Genomic DNA, 14,743 nt, shown 5'->3' with positions numbered 1-14,743 from the left:
GCTCCGGGTGTGGGGGTCGGGCGGGCAGGGAGGGGGGGCTCCGGGGCTCCGGGCGGGCAGGGAGAGGGCGAGGTCAGGCCGTGACCGCCCCCGCAGCACCCCCGCCCGCCCGCGGCGCCCTTCCTGGCACGGCAGCAGGAGGGGGCGGTGGGGCGCGGGCCGGGGCCGGGGGGCGGCGGAGGGCAGGTGCGGCCGCTTCCCCGGCGGGCCCGGCGCGCAGGGGTGTCCCGGAGCCCCGCCCCCGGAGCCCGCGAGTCCCGCCCCCGGAGTCCGCGAGCCCCGCCCCCGGGGCCCCACCCCCCCGGGGCCCCGCCCCCGCCGCTGCCTCGGCCTCGTTCCCGGGCGCCCGCAGCCAGTCCGCGGGCCGAGCCGCCACGATGTGGGTCGTGTTGCCGCTGCTGTGCGTGGCCGCGGGGCTCCTGGGACCCCCGGCCTGCGGCGCCACCGACCTCTACGCGACCTCGTTAGGTACGGGGAGGGGGGCGCCGCGGGAAAAGGGTCTCGCAGGGCCGGCTGGTCCTCGGAGGACTGCGGGGTGGGGGGCACCTGGCTGGGGGTCAGCGGGGCAGGGCCTTTCCGCGGCCCCAGGACCAGGGCCTCCGCGCGTGGGGACCCGGGAGGGGTGAACTGCGTTACGGGAGGGGTCGGGAGGAGGGGGAGGTCTCAGAGGGCGTCTTGCATGACCAGAGGAGCGGTGGGCTGGGGGTCCAGGGTCCCACCGGCGCAGGCCGCTGCAGGGCTTGGAATGCCAGAGAAGCCCGCAGCCCCCGGGCGTCCACGCCCAGCCTGGGGACACGGAGGACTTCCATGCCCCCTGCCAGGGTGAGCAGGGGCTTTCCAGCCTTTCTGGCAGCTCCCCGGGGATCCCCATGGGCGCCTTGAGAGTCTTTCTGTAAAATGGGTTGGCTGGACTGTGGCGGGAGCGACGTCTGTTCTAAGCCCTGAAACCCGAGGGCGTCTCTCCAAGCGCCGGGCGTTGGTCCGACACCAGGAGTCCCCTGTAGGCCACGTGCGCTGTGCCGGGTCCAGCTGCGCTGTTCTTGCAGCCCTTCCCCTCCTGGGGGTCTAGGCACCTCCCCAGGCTGGAGGCCCTTCCCTGTGGGTCTTCCTCCTTCCCTGCTGCTGCCCACCCTCAGCCCACCACCCGAAGGCTCTGAGCTCACAAGACGACCTGCCCTACTCACCCTGGGCACAGAGAAGCGTTGTCAGAGAACAGCCTGGAGACAGGACGAAGGTCACTGAGGCTCAGAATCTGCTCACTCTTCTCTACTCATTTGTACAAGAAGGGCCCCCAGTCTCGCAGACCTGGGGGCCGGGAGCGGGGCAGCTTCAGGTCAGCCCCAACCTAAGAAAAGCCCAGTGCCCCGGGGCTTTGCTTCACCCTGGCTGTGTTGGCGCCCAAGCCATCCCAGCTCCAGAGCAGGGCTCCGTAAGCTTTTTCTGTCAAGGGCCAGATGGTAAACATTGTAGGCTTTGTGGGCCATACGGTGTGTAGCAACTCCTCAACTCGGCCCTTGAGAGCAGCCACAGAGAGTGTGCAGACGAATGAACCTCGCTGTGTTCCCGTAAACTTTTATTTATGCACACTGAAATTTGAATGCAGATGATTCTCCGGTCTTACAAAATGTTATATATTTTTTTCAATCATTTGAAAGTATAAAAAAAACATTTTTCAGTTTGCCATCGTTCGCTGACCCCTGTTCTCCAGGCTGCCCACACAGTCCCCCAGACAGGGCATACATGAATGTACTTCTCCCAGAAGTCACAGTGGATTTGAAATGGGTCTGTCTGAGGTTGGGGCCCTGGGCTCAGCAGCAGATCCTTCTGGCCCAGCCCAAGAGCATCTCTAGCTTTTTCTTCCACTGACCTCCTGTGAATGAGAAGTAGCCTGGGCTTGTCATGCCTGCATGTCGCTTTCGAAATATCCCAGAGGTGAAGGCTAGTCAGTTGTCCTGAACTCTGTCCTGCCTGAAATCCTGCTGGGCTGAGGTCTGCCTTCCTCTGAAGCCATCCCACTGCAGCAGGGCCCTGTAACCAGGGTTGGGGATCCTACAATCTTCGCAGGATTGTCTTGGGGAAACGGGCGTTTCTTCCCCAGGGAAATGGCTGTAGCTTGGTTCCTAGGATAGATGTGTGACCCACAAAGGGAAATCAGCATGCTGAGCAGCATGATCTCCAGCCTGGGAAGCGGGGGGAGTCCCTGGAGAAACACAAAGAAATTCCACGTGACTGTGGGCACGGAGAGGGGATCCGTGTCCAGCCCCTTTACAAACATCCTCTTTGCCAAAACCGATCTGTGCCTCTCATTCCTCCTAAATCTGAATTTGTGGTTCTAAACACATCAGGGGCAGCAAAAGAGACAGACGGTAACAAATCTTCTTCAAAACTGTTGTTGGTTCTTCAAGGAAACTGAAATTGAAGAAGAGAGGACCTCACCGAGGTATCAGCTGATGGGGTCTTAGAGCGTCATGTGATTGAGGCGTAGGAACTGAGAAACCTTGCTGTAAAAATTGCCTTCCACTCCCGGAAGCAATAAGTAATTAGGGATTTGCGTATTTAGCAGGATTTCTGAGTCTTTTGACCTATAAAAAAACAAAGACCAGGGGCATCTGGGTGGTTCAGTCAGTTGAGTATCCGCCTTCAGCTCAGGTCATGATCCCAGGGTCCTGGGATCGAGCCCCACATTGGGCTCCCTGCTCAGTGGGGAGTCTGCTTCTTCCTCTGCCTCACCCCTCCACACCACCCCACTCGTGCATGCATGCTCGCTTGTGCATGCATGCTCGCTTGTGCTCTCTCTCTCAAATAAATAAAATCTAAAAAAAAAAACAAAGACCAGAATTAATGCTGACCCATTAAAAAAAAAAAAAGGAAATATTCACCCATGAATTTATAAGTCCATGAGGGGGATTTAGTTAGTAAAGTCCTGTTGATCTCATTAAGAGATGCATTTCTTTTTTCTTTTTTAAAAGATTTATTTATTTATTTTAGAGGGAGAGCATGGAGGGGAGGGCGGGCAGAGGCAGAGGGAGAGAGAGAATCCCAAGCAGACTCCACGCTGAGCACAGAGTCTGACACGGACCTTGATCCCACGACCCTGAGATCAGGACCTGAGCCAAAACCGAGAGTCAGACCCTTAACCGACAGAGCCCCCCAGGCGCCCCAAGTGATGCATTTCTGACACAAGTTTACTTTTTATGTTTGACAATTACTTTTCATAATGTATAATATATTTGAAATACTTTAATCAGTTGGGGTGTTGATGAGGAGTATTCAATTCAGAATAAATTCATATAATGTTCAGAGATGTGTGAGTCACAGGAAGCAAAAGTAATTTCAGTGTATACTTTTTGTCCTGTGGCTGCATCCGAGGATGGTAGGGCATCCAGTGTAAACATACGCTTCCTTACGTGCGTGTTACTGACGGCGGGTGTCAAATCAGATGGTACGCAGATTCCCTCGGCTAGCTTCAAAAGAAGGATGTGGCAGTCTTATTTTAAAATGACAATATTTAGGGGGCACCTGACTGGCTTGGTCCGTAGAACGTGCGACTCTTATTACTCTCAGGATCGTGAGTTCAAGCCCCACCGTGGGCGTGGAGCCTACTTAAAATTTTTTTAAAAAATTAACATGACGGTATTTCCAATAAGCTGGAATACATTCTTTGTGGCTGTTTAAATTTAGGATGAAATTTTAGGTAACTCAGACATACACAAGGGCAGGTAACCGGGGAGGTCCTTCCACAAACAGCAGGCCCGCCTGCTTTTGTGCCCCAAGTCTGCTGGGGCAGAGAGCACCAGACACGGCGAAGTCCAAGGTACTTGTTATCTGTCCCTTGAAGAAAAAATATGCTGACCCTCGGAGTATAGGTTTTTTAACTAACTGCGTGTTGAAGTATATCATACAGAAAAGTACACAAGTCGTTAAATCACGTTTCAGTGAATTTCCACAATCCACGCGCCGTTGTATGAGCAGAAGCAGGTGGAGACGCCCGCACTGGGGACGTCCCCCGTCCTGACTGTCAGGAGTTAACCTTAGTTGCCACCTTCCCTGCAGGACGAGCTGGACTTCTGCATCCTGTCACCTAGTTTCCTGAAATGCAAATCGGCTCCCAAGTGCCCCGCTTGGCTGAAGGTTCCACTTCATGGCCAGGCGTCCCGGCCTCATTTCTTTCTTTCTTTTTTTTCTTTTTACAGAGAAAGTTCACTTCAAGTCATGGATGGTGCAGGTCAGTGCTCAGCTTCTTCCTGAGGCTTTTCATTCCTCTGTTGCCTGTTACCTAACCCGACTGCCAGATTGGAGACAATGGGGAAGGCTTTTCCCAGCCCACACCCCTGGGTCTTTCGGGACTGGGAATTGGCCAAAGTGGGAAAGATCCGGTTAGGTCCACGCCTTCCAAACAGTTGTCCCCAGTGCTGAAGGTGGCTGGCAGCCTTCCAGCCTTGGGACCCGTGTCCATGTTTTGTATTCGGGGACGTTGCGTGTTGGCTGCAAAGTTAATTGGAGAACTCGAGTGCACGCGCTTTTGCAAAAGGGTGATTTTTGCCAGAGACGGGAGCCAGCCCCCGCCGTGGCGTCCGTGGAGGGCCTGCCCTCGGCACGTCTCTTCCCCAGGGCCTCTGGGATGCGGCTGATTGGGGCAGCTGCGAGGCTCCGGGCTGGCCTCAGGTCCCTGGAGGCCCGGCGTGTGCTTGTAACCTCCTGCCTTTCACAGCCGAGACCCGCGGCAGTGGCCTGCCTCCTGACGCGGCTTTGGCTCCAGAATCGTGCTGGAAGGAAAAGCTCCGTCCCTCCTCTTAGAAAACAGACTGTCTCCTCCTGGCGAGCTGCATCTTGCTTCCGTGACTTACCGCTGATGTGTTTTGTTTTAGCACCAAAAGAAATACAGCTCAGAGGAGTATCACCACAGGCTGCAGACGTTCGTCAGCAACCGGAGGAAGATAAATGCCCACAACGCTGGGAACCACACATTTAAAAGTACCGTGGGCTTGCCCCCTGCAGGCTCCTCGCGGCCGCGTCTCAGAAACCAGTGATGACGGAAGGCCCGCCGGGGACTTAGGGGGAGGGATGGTCAGAGCGCAGGGCCCGAAGCCGCCCCGGGCCGACCTCAGTCTGGCTCTGCTGTGGTTCTCGGAGACTCAGTGAAGCTCGGTGCTGGTGGCCCGCTGGGTGGTCGCGGAGTTTACTGGAGACGTGGTACAAGCCCCGCCCGTTCCTGCCGGCCCAGGGTCCGTCCCGGACGCCGAGCCCTGCCCTTGGACTGCTGGGTGGCAGAACCGGGCTCTGGCCTCGGACACACGCGCAGCGTCAGGCACGTTGTGAATGTGGGCAACAGGCATAAGATGGGGAAGCGGTGCTCGCGTCTCATTTGTGGGACCGTGGGGGGCCGACGAGCGTCTCACGTTCTACCCGGCTGTCGTGGGGAGATGCGAACACTCCCCGCCCCGGGCCGATGTGGGGACCGGAGGGGGTGCACGTGGGAATGCACCTGGGCAGGCTCCTCACCGGGACGCCCACGGACTCTCCGGGGGGTCTACACGCTGGGTGCCCGGCCCCACCACACGCTACCCGCACCCACAGCCCCGCCGTGCAGCCCACATGTGTGTAGCTCTGAAGCCCAGAGAACGTTGACCCTGGTGTATTCAGTTAAATTCCGTTTAAAACCTAAAAAGAAGCCAGTTGCTGCAGCTGGAAATAGGACCCAGGTTAACTTGGGGTTTCTTGGTTTTTTTTCTGTTTCTTTATGACTGTCTTATTGAGCGCCTCTTTTTTCTTTGGGTTTTTTTGTTTTTCCTTCTTTTTCAGTGGGGCTGAACCAGTTTTCAGACATGAGCTTTGCTGAAATAAAACGCAAGTATCTTTGGTCGGAGCCTCAGGTAGGTGTCGTTCCTTGTGACCAAATCTGACTCTTTCCACTCGGACCTTTGGAATAAGTTCAGAGTCCACTCAGCTCCCAGCCAGACTGCGCCCCACCCAGCTTCAGGGGGCCCCAGGTTCCTGGGGAGTCAGGCGGCTCCCAGCGGTTCCTCAGTCCACGCCCCTGGCCTCAGCCACGTGGGCCCCGAACTTAGGGTTGCCGGAGAAAACACAGACGCACAGTTAAAACAATTTTGAAAATAAAACTGAATTTCAGGTAAATAACACCTAGCCTTCCAGGGTAAATCCATCATAAATACTGGGCAGGACATACTCTCGCTATAGTTACTCCTCGTTTATATGAAGTTAAAACTGAACTATGTGAGCTGTATTTTTATTTGTTAAATCTGGCTCCCTGGTCCTCGCCGCCCCCCCCCCCCCGCCGGTGCTCCCAGAGGGACAGGTCATCTAGCATTTGGACCCAGCAGGTGGGGGCAGGACGGTTCTTAGAGAGATAGTCTTTCTCATGCTCTCTTGGTGATTCTGTTTTAATTGCACACTTTTCTATCAAAAAGGTTTTTTGTTCTCCTGAAAGAATTGTACTTGGTCCTTCCAGAATTGCTCAGCTACCAAAGGTAACTACCTTCGGGGGACTGGTCCCTACCCGCCCTTCGTGGACTGGAGGAAAAAAGGGAAGTTTGTGTCACCGGTGAAAAATCAGGTATGGGCGGCCACCCCCATCCTTTGCCCGCAAAATAGCCACATTCGCAGACAGTACACCAGGAAGAGAAATTCAGAAGGAGCCCTGAACTGTGGCAGGCGTATCCCCAACTCTGCTTTTCCTCATCCTCCCTCCAGCTGCCTTCCTCCAAAAGGCTGGGAGGTTATGAGGTCCGCGGGCTGCTCTGGAGGAAGAAACGGTCCCTCTTTATTGGACTGCAGTTCACCTGCACCCCTGCCCAGAGTTCCCACTGGCCCAGGCCTCAGAGTCGCCCGAAACGTCATATTCCCTGTACCCTGAGAGAGGGACACCGGGGCCCCCGATCTGCAAGGCCCGGCCCAGCCGCTTTCCCTCCGGGTGGTGGCGGGACCTCAGCACGCAGTGACGCCAGCCTTCTCTACGCACTCCGGCCACGGGGAACAGTGTGTGTCCCGCGTTCTGCACCCACAGAGCTGCGGACCGGGCGGCTGGCTCTGTGCCGGAGAGTCTGAGCCCGGCCCCTGCTGTCCCCTCTGCCCACTGTGTCCCTCCCTCCAGAAGGACGTCATCCTCTTACCTCCAGAAAATGGGGAAAAGTTACCCTCCTGGAGACACTGGCCTTCCCGTTGAAAGTCTCCCTGAGAAACATGTTCTCCTTGTCCTTCAAGCCGGGGGGCACGGCATCCTATCCTCCCAGGCTCGGGGTTCCCGGAGCCTGCGAGAGATCTGGACACTTACCCCAGCACCCGGGAGCCAGAGTGACTCCCTCCCAGCACCAGGGGCAGAACAGAGCCGCGCTCTCCCCCACCACCCAGACGCAGTTTTTAGACCATCTAAGAATCCCAGGACAGTTGGGGTTTTTTTCAAGATTTTATTTATTGGGGCGCCTGGGTGGCTCAGTCGTTAGCATCTGCCTTTGGCTCAGGTCATGATCCCAGGGTCCTGGGATCGAGCCCCGCATCGGGCTCCCTGCTCCGTGGGAAGCCTGCTTCTCCCTCCCCCACTCCCCCTGCTTGTGTTCCCTCTCTCGCTGTGTCTCTCTCTGTCAAATAAATAAATAAAATCTTTTAAAAAAAAAAGATTTTATTTATTTGAGAGAGAGAGAGAGACAGAAAGAGAATCCCAAGCAGACTCCTGCTGAGCGTGGGGCTCGATGTCACGACCCTGAGATCGTGACTTGAGCTGAAACCACGAGTCGGCCACCTAGTCGACCGAGCCAGCCAGGTGACCCAAGAATCCCATGACAGTTTAAAGCAGCGGGTTTTCAGTGTGGAAGCCTGAGCGTGCTCACTGTTGGGCAAGTAGGCAGGGACGTCCGTCAGGAATGTTCCCGGGCCATCAGGCAGACTGGGCCACCTGGGTGTGGGGGCTGGACGGAGGCAGTCGCCCGTAGGCTTGTGGCATCTCGCTGTGGCCACCATGCGATGTGGACGCAGCAGCAGGATCTAACGTTAGCTCGGCCGCCCCTCGAGGGCTTCCCACTTCACAGAGCAGTAAACAAGGGCGAGGGGCTGGCCCGGCGGCCGGGTAGACAGGGGACACAGGCGACTGCAGAGCAGGTCTCCGCTCCCAGTCCAGCGCCCGTGGCTCGGCCTGCTCTGCCACTTTCAGCCGGGCCAGGCCCAAGCCTTGACCGGCCAGAGACGCTCACACAGGGTTGTCCCCGTACCGACGGAAGGATGTGGGACAAAGAGACCAGGAGGGAGGCCAGCAAGCCGAGAGGGCCGACCTCCTGAGGGCAGGGAAGGGGGTGGGTGGTGAGAGGGATTCGGGAGGCAGAACCGTGCAGGGAAGAGACAGATGAGCCGGCAGGACCACATCTGCGCCTCTGACGGCCCTGGGAGGCAGGCACGCGGCCCCATTTTCCAGATGACGGAGCGGAGGTTGAGCGGTGGGAAGTGACCCCCTGGCTCGCACAGCGGGCACGTGGCAGAGCCGGGACTGGAACCGGGCAGGCAGGCTCCAGCGCCCGACCCTCATGTCCAGAGCCTGGCCCGTGACTGGCAGGAGGTGGGCGGGCGAGGGGGGGCGAGCCCACAGAGGCAGGTGTCTGGGCCTGGATGGGGGTCAGGGCTGGTGCCAGGCTTGAGGAGTTGCTAGTTTAATTGCAAGGACTGTGGGTGGAATGAGGTTGGAGGGGGGGCGGTGGCAGAGAAGGTTCTGGAAACGACTTGAGTGAGTCCTTCTGAGAAACCCTGGGGAGAAGAGGAGCCGGCGTAAGATTCAGACGCAGAGGGAAAGCCAGCAACGCGCAGAATGGCCAGTGAGCTTGGTCCGCGAGGGGCCGGGACTGGTGGGCGCTGGTGGGCGCTGGTGAGGCTGGTCACCTCAGCGGCGATGTGGAGGACCCTGGCCGCACAGGGCCCGCGAGGGTCAGCGTGGACGGGAGCCTGGGGTTCCCCGGGCCTGCATCCTGGGGTCCCCGTGACCGACCCCCGACCCCGGCCTCTCTAGGGCGGCTGCGGCAGCTGCTGGACCTTCTCCACCACGGGGGCCCTGGAGTCCGCCATCGCCATCAAAAGTGGGAAGCTGCTGTCTTTGGTAAGCGGTCTGCCACTGGGGTCACCTCCCGAGGTCACAGCTTCGCCCCAAGGCCTGACAGGGAGGGCCGGGTGGGCCCTCGGGCTCCTTTAGGGCTTCAGGTGGGGATGCTGTTTCCCTGGACATCAGGCCCCCCCGCCTCGTGGACATTCAGCCTGCGAAACCGGACGCCCGTTTTCCTAGAAAGGAACGCGGCTTGTTGAGGAGGCAGCCCAGGGCTCGTTGCCGGGGGGCAGGCCTCTAGGAGCTGTGCCCTGCCCGGGCCTCCCCGAGAGAGGGCCGGGGCCTGTGTGTCCAGCCGCTGACCCCAGGGCGAAGGGCGAGGGCGGGCAAGGGCCGCGCGGGGAGGTGGAGCAGGGTCCGCAGCGGGCCTGGGCGGCGTCCTGCCCCCCCTTCTGGGTGGCGCCCAGCCCCCGCTCTGCGCCCAGCCCCCGCTCTGGGTGGCGTCCAGCCCCCACTCTGTGCCCAGCCCCCGCTCTGCGCCCAGCCCCCGCTCTGCGCCCCGTGCCTTCCTGCAGGCAGAACAGCAGCTAGTGGACTGCGCCCAGAACTTCAACAATCACGGCTGCCAAGGGTACGGCCCTGACCGCGCGTGGCCCGGAGCCCCCCTCCCTCCCCACGATCGCTTCTGTCCGGCCCAGCACAGCCCCGCCCCATGCGCTGTCACGACGGGGACGGTCACCTCACATGCCTGGGGTCCCTTGGCCAGAACGGGGCCCTCCACGGTGTCCCCCGGCCCTCTCCCCGCCGTGCACGCGGCCCCGTCAGCCCCCGAGGCCAGCGGCCAGGTCCCCACACGGGTCTGGCTGCCCCTCCCGCACCGAGGGAGCTCCAAGCAGCCCAGCTTGGCCGGCTGTGAGGGACCCTCTACGAGGTGACGTGCTCGAGCCTGAAGGCTGTGTCTACTGGACCTGCTTTCCCGGCCCCTTCCTAGAACGGTCGCCGGGGAGTCATCTCGTGTGCCTCGAGTCCATGGCAGCCGTCCTGGCACAGACGTGTGTCCAGCCCGGCCCCCTTCCCCCGTGGCCCAGGCGGCCTGCACCTGCTCGGGCGGCAGCCGACCCCGCACATCAGGGGGTCTGCGCTAGCCCCGGGAGCACCTGGCTGGGCCCTGGGGGTACGGCAGCCAGCGCAGCGCGAGGGGCTGACGTTCTAGCCGGCGAGACCGGAAACAGCGTGCCGTGGGTCAGGGGGTGCCGGGCAGGGGGGGCGCGCGGGCTGGGGGTGCCGGGGCCGTGGTTGGACGGCCGTGCATGGATCCTGGGCAAGCTGTTCAGCCTTTCTGAGCCCCAGGAAACGACCGCATCGGCCCCACGGGGTGGGTGAGGGGTCGGCAGTCACGTTTGTCGAGCACCTGCCAGTCGGGGCCCAGCGGCAGCCAATCCCCGGCGCTGGGCGGGTCCCCTCCGCGTCCTGACCGGGGGCCTGGCCCGGGGTCTCTGAGGCACGTGCGGCTGTCCGCGGACTCCAGGCGTCTCTCCAGAGTCTGTCGAGCGCGGTCCTGGGGCCAGGCAGGTGGGGCGGCTCCGCTAGCCCATCCCGGACCCCGGAGAGCTTCTGGGCCGCCGGGCCGCGCCCCGGTCAAGGCCCCCAGCCCTGCAGGCACCACCTGGGCCGGTGCAGGTGGGCATCTCTGCGTGTGCTTCTTGCAGGGGCCTCCCCAGCCAGGCCTTCGAGTACATCCGGTACAACAAGGGCATAATGGGTGAAGACAGCTACCCCTACGAGGGCCAGGTAATCGGTCTCGGCCTGCAGGGCTGCCCAGCGCTGTCCGCCTCAGCCTCGGGGAGCACCGCCTTCCCCTTGAGCTGCAGCAAGGCCCCTCCCACCAGAATCCCACAAGTTCATTCCTTCCCCCCTCGGCTTGCCCGAGCCCAGCGCCCTCACCAGACCCACGGCCTCCCGCCGTCTCTGGCAGCCCTGTCCCCCCGCCCCCCGCGGCTCCCGTTCTCCCGGGTCCCCTCCCGCCGAGTCACCGGGGCGCCGGCCTCCGCCGCCCTTCCCGCCCGTCAGCACCGGCCGTGCGGTCACTCTCACGCTGACCACGCTCTCCGGCACCTGCTCCCGCTCTGCCCGGGCCTGCTGCCGCCTCACCCCGGCCCGTCCACGGCCGTCTTTCCCCCCAAACCTGTGGCTCCACCAGCATTTCCCCTCACTGATGACCAACACCAGCCCTCCCAAAACCTGCTGGCCCCTGGCGGGCTGACCGCCCCAGACCCTCACTTGAGTTCCGCCTGCCAGCCATCGGAGACCCCACACCGCTCCTGCGGTCCGTCCATGACCCTGTCTCCTTCGTCCAGCTCTCCCGGGGCCGCCAGGTGGTCTCCCAGACCTCGCTCTGACCACTCACCTGCCTTGTGTGGCCCCTCGTAAACCTCGGGCTCCGGCCCAGCCGCTGGCTCGCTCCCAAACACCGCGCCGTGCCTCCCGCCGTCCCCACCTTCTGTCCTGTCTCGGGAGTGCGCGCTCCTTCCTCCGTGTGACCTGCCGCCGGGCCTGCCTTGTGTCCGCGAACCTGTGCGCACCGGGACTGGCACTCCCCGCCCCCGCCAGGCAGGCTCCTGCCCACCTGCGGTTCTCGCCGGGTCCCCCAGGCTCCGCGAGCCCACCTCCGCGGGAGGGTCGCCCCTGTGAGCTCCTTGAGGACAGGGATGCCTCTGACCCCTCTCGAGTGACCCCATCGCCCGGCCCCTGCGCTCGGAGCTTCGGCTGCACAGACGCCCGCAGGCGGCTCGGGGGAGGCCTGAAGTCTCGGCCTGGGGCTGGGCCCCCGAGTCGAGCTCCACGCCCTCTGCTGCCCTGAACAGGACGGAGAATGCAAGTTCCAGCCCAGCAAGGCCATCGCTTTCGTGAAGGACGTGGCCAACATCACCATCGTGAGTGGCGAGCCTCCTCTCCGATGGGCAGGGTGTTCCCGCGGGGAGGCCAGCGTCCAGCACGGCCGGCCGGGCAGGGGGCGCAGCAGGCCGGCTCGTGGCACGTCCCTGGGACCGCGAGGAGGGGCAGCGTGCCCCTCGGTGGCTGTTTGGTCCGACACAGCCTTCTCTTCCTTCCTTCCGGACACCCGCGCCCCCTCGGGCGCCCATCCCTGCCTCGGGGCAAAGGGCCGTATTTGGGAAGGGGGGCAGGGAGGTGCCAGGCTGTGTGTCCACAGAATGACGAGGAGGCGATGGTGGAAGCCGTGGCCCTGTACAACCCCGTGAGCTTCGCCTTCGAGGTCACCAGGGACTTCATGATGTACAGGAAAGGGGTCTACTCCAGGTGAGCCGCGGTCCCCGCAGGGACAGGGGCCGGGCGGCGTCCCCGTGGCGGGCAGGGCTGGCCCTCCATACACCCCACGTTGACCCTGCGGCCGTCGGGGAGGGCAGACCCAGCCCGAGGGCAGCAGCGGCCTCCAGTTCCGAAAACCCCGTTCCAAGCGGGAGGATGAAGGAGCTGCTCTCAGGATCCAGGGCTGGGGGCTTCCCCACCGAGCTGTTCTGGGACGGGCTCACCTCACCCTTGCCCCGGCCACTCGCCTGCCCCGCATCATGAGCAGGCCCGAGTCCCAGGGCCGTCCTGCCCTCTCGAGCCGTGGCCATGGAGATCTCAGATCCAGCACGTGTCCTCCCCGTCCCCGCGCTGCCCGAGACCCCGCCGCCCAGAAATGCACGCTCACCCGTGTGTCCTTGTGCAGCCCCCACCAGTCCGCCCCCCACGCGGAGCCAGGATCCACCTCCTGGGAGCGCTCCCTGGGTGCACCAGCCTCAGCCGCGCCAGTGGCCCGCACCCCCCAGGGTCCGGGGTCAGCTGGGCTGGGGGACCCTGGTGATCTGGGCCCACTGCCCACCACAGCCACACTGAGGGGCCTTCCCAGGGACCCCCATCCCCACTGGGCTGACCCCCTCCTCGGGCTGCCTCCCCGCCAGATGCAGCTTCCCGAGGACAGGGTCTGGCACCGAGGGAGCGGAGCGGATTCCCCGCGCTGGGAAACGCTGCTTCGGAGCCTCAGAGGACCCTCCTCGGACGGGGCTGAGCCGTCCCGATGCATTCCTCCTTCCTGCGTGTTCAAACCTTTTATATTTTCCGTTTCCAGCACGTCCTGTCATAAAACTCCGGATAAAGTCAACCACGCGGTCCTGGCTGTTGGGTACGGAGAACAAAACGGGATACCCTACTGGATCGTGAAGAACTCTTGGGGTCCCCAGTGGGGGATGAACGGGTAAGCAGCGTCTGGGTCCCGTGTGCGGGGAGGGGCGTCATTGCTCAGGTCTGGGGGCCTAGGGGGTCTCCTCCCCGTCAGGTACATGGCGTCTGAGCCGGGGCTGGTCAGCCAGGCCCCGGTGCAGGCCCGGGGGAGGAGCCCGAGGCTGAACCCCACACCCGAGATGCCCCCGTGCAACCCTCTCCTGTCCTGGGCCCCATATCCCGACGATTCTGTGTCGGGACCGTTGTCCCAGTAGGATCTGTGGGCGGGACCCAGCCGGCGGCCGGGAGGGCGGGTCGGGAGAAATCCAGGCCGCAAGCTTACTGCTGACCCTTCACAGCCTCTCCCAGGGGCAAGGGGCTGGAACCAGGGGCCCCAGGTGCACACCCCGGAGGGGCTCCGTCGTGTCTGCCGGCAGACCCCGTGTCCTCGGGGGGCCCGTGACAATTCCGTCACTGAGCGAGGGCCTCGTGGGGGCTAAGGAGCCCCGGTAAATTGTGGGGACAGCGGGAGTGGACACAATACGGCAGCCAGAGGGACGGGAGGGAAAGTTGTCCAGAGTCAGGTCAGCGGTTTCCTGGCGATAAGCCAGGCCCTCACCCCTGGAGTCAGACCTTGGGGAGCAGTAGAACATTCCAGAAAGGGCAGTGGTGAGGAAGCCCCAGCCAGGCCTAGCTCGCTCTGTCCGCCCAGGTACTTCCTCATCGAGCGTGGGAAGAACATGTGCGGCCTGGCAGCCTGCGCCTCCTACCCCATCCCCCTGGTGTGAGTGGGGGCGCCACGGCGGCCCGCTGGCGAGCGAGGGCAGAGCGGGCCGGTGGTGGAAGGCCTGCCCTGCAGGAAGGGGGGCCCTCGCCCCCGTGCCGGGCCTGGAGGCCGTGAGAAAACGAGGAAGAAGAGTCCTCCCCGCCCGCCCCCGAGCAACAGGCCTACCTGTGTCTTCCGAGGCGAAGGAGGCCACCAGCTGCGTGCCTTAAACATGCCTTGACTGACTCGAACCCAGACTCGAGAATGTTCTTTATTTCCCACAGGGGCTGCTTCCCATGTGTGGACAGCACCCACGACTGTCTTTTCTGTGATCTTTACCCAATAAACATGTGGTGAACTCCTCCCCGGGCCAGGCCTGTGTGTGTGCGGGGCCCTCCCGGGACACAGGCCTGGTCCACCCTGCAGGCTCCTGTCCCCTGGGGGGAGGGGGGGCATCCAGGGGCTGCCTGGCTGGGAGGATGGTGTGGGCACAGGGTCACTGTCCACCCCGCGGGACGCCCAGGGGGAGGAGCAGGCTGAAGTCGAGACCTTGGCGGGTTGTGCCCCAGGGGTGGGGGAGGAGGAAACGTGCCAGGCTTGGCAGAGTCAGGATTCAGACCCGGGCATCAGCCTGGAAGCCTGGACTTGCCTATGTGGCCTCCATCCCCACACGCCGGCCCTCCTGCCAGGACTGCTCACCCCATCCTCACCAACCC

The 14,743-nt window shown here is 62.3% G+C and overlaps 1 protein-coding gene across 1 annotated transcript; it reads left to right on the top strand.

The window, feature by feature from the left end:
• The first annotated feature begins 353 nt into the window (after positions 1-353).
• CTSH (cathepsin H) lies at positions 354-14,389 on the top strand. The gene is made up of 12 exons (XM_032392123.1): positions 354-468; positions 4,194-4,225; positions 4,869-4,974; positions 5,803-5,873; positions 6,470-6,574; positions 9,008-9,094; positions 9,613-9,668; positions 10,747-10,828; positions 11,902-11,970; positions 12,249-12,355; positions 13,170-13,295; positions 13,974-14,389. The coding sequence occupies exons 1-12, from the start codon at positions 378-380 to the stop codon at positions 14,047-14,049; spliced, it is 1,008 nt and encodes a 335-aa protein (XP_032248014.1). The 5' UTR covers positions 354-377; the 3' UTR covers positions 14,050-14,389.
• The last annotated feature ends 354 nt before the right edge of the window (positions 14,390-14,743 follow it).

The sequence above is a fragment of the Phoca vitulina genome, unplaced genomic scaffold (assembly GCF_004348235.1).
Source record: "Phoca vitulina isolate PV1807 unplaced genomic scaffold, GSC_HSeal_1.0 scaffold65, whole genome shotgun sequence".
Lineage (NCBI taxonomy): Eukaryota > Metazoa > Chordata > Mammalia > Carnivora > Phocidae > Phoca > Phoca vitulina.
This window is presented reverse-complemented; position numbering and strand designations above follow the sequence as displayed.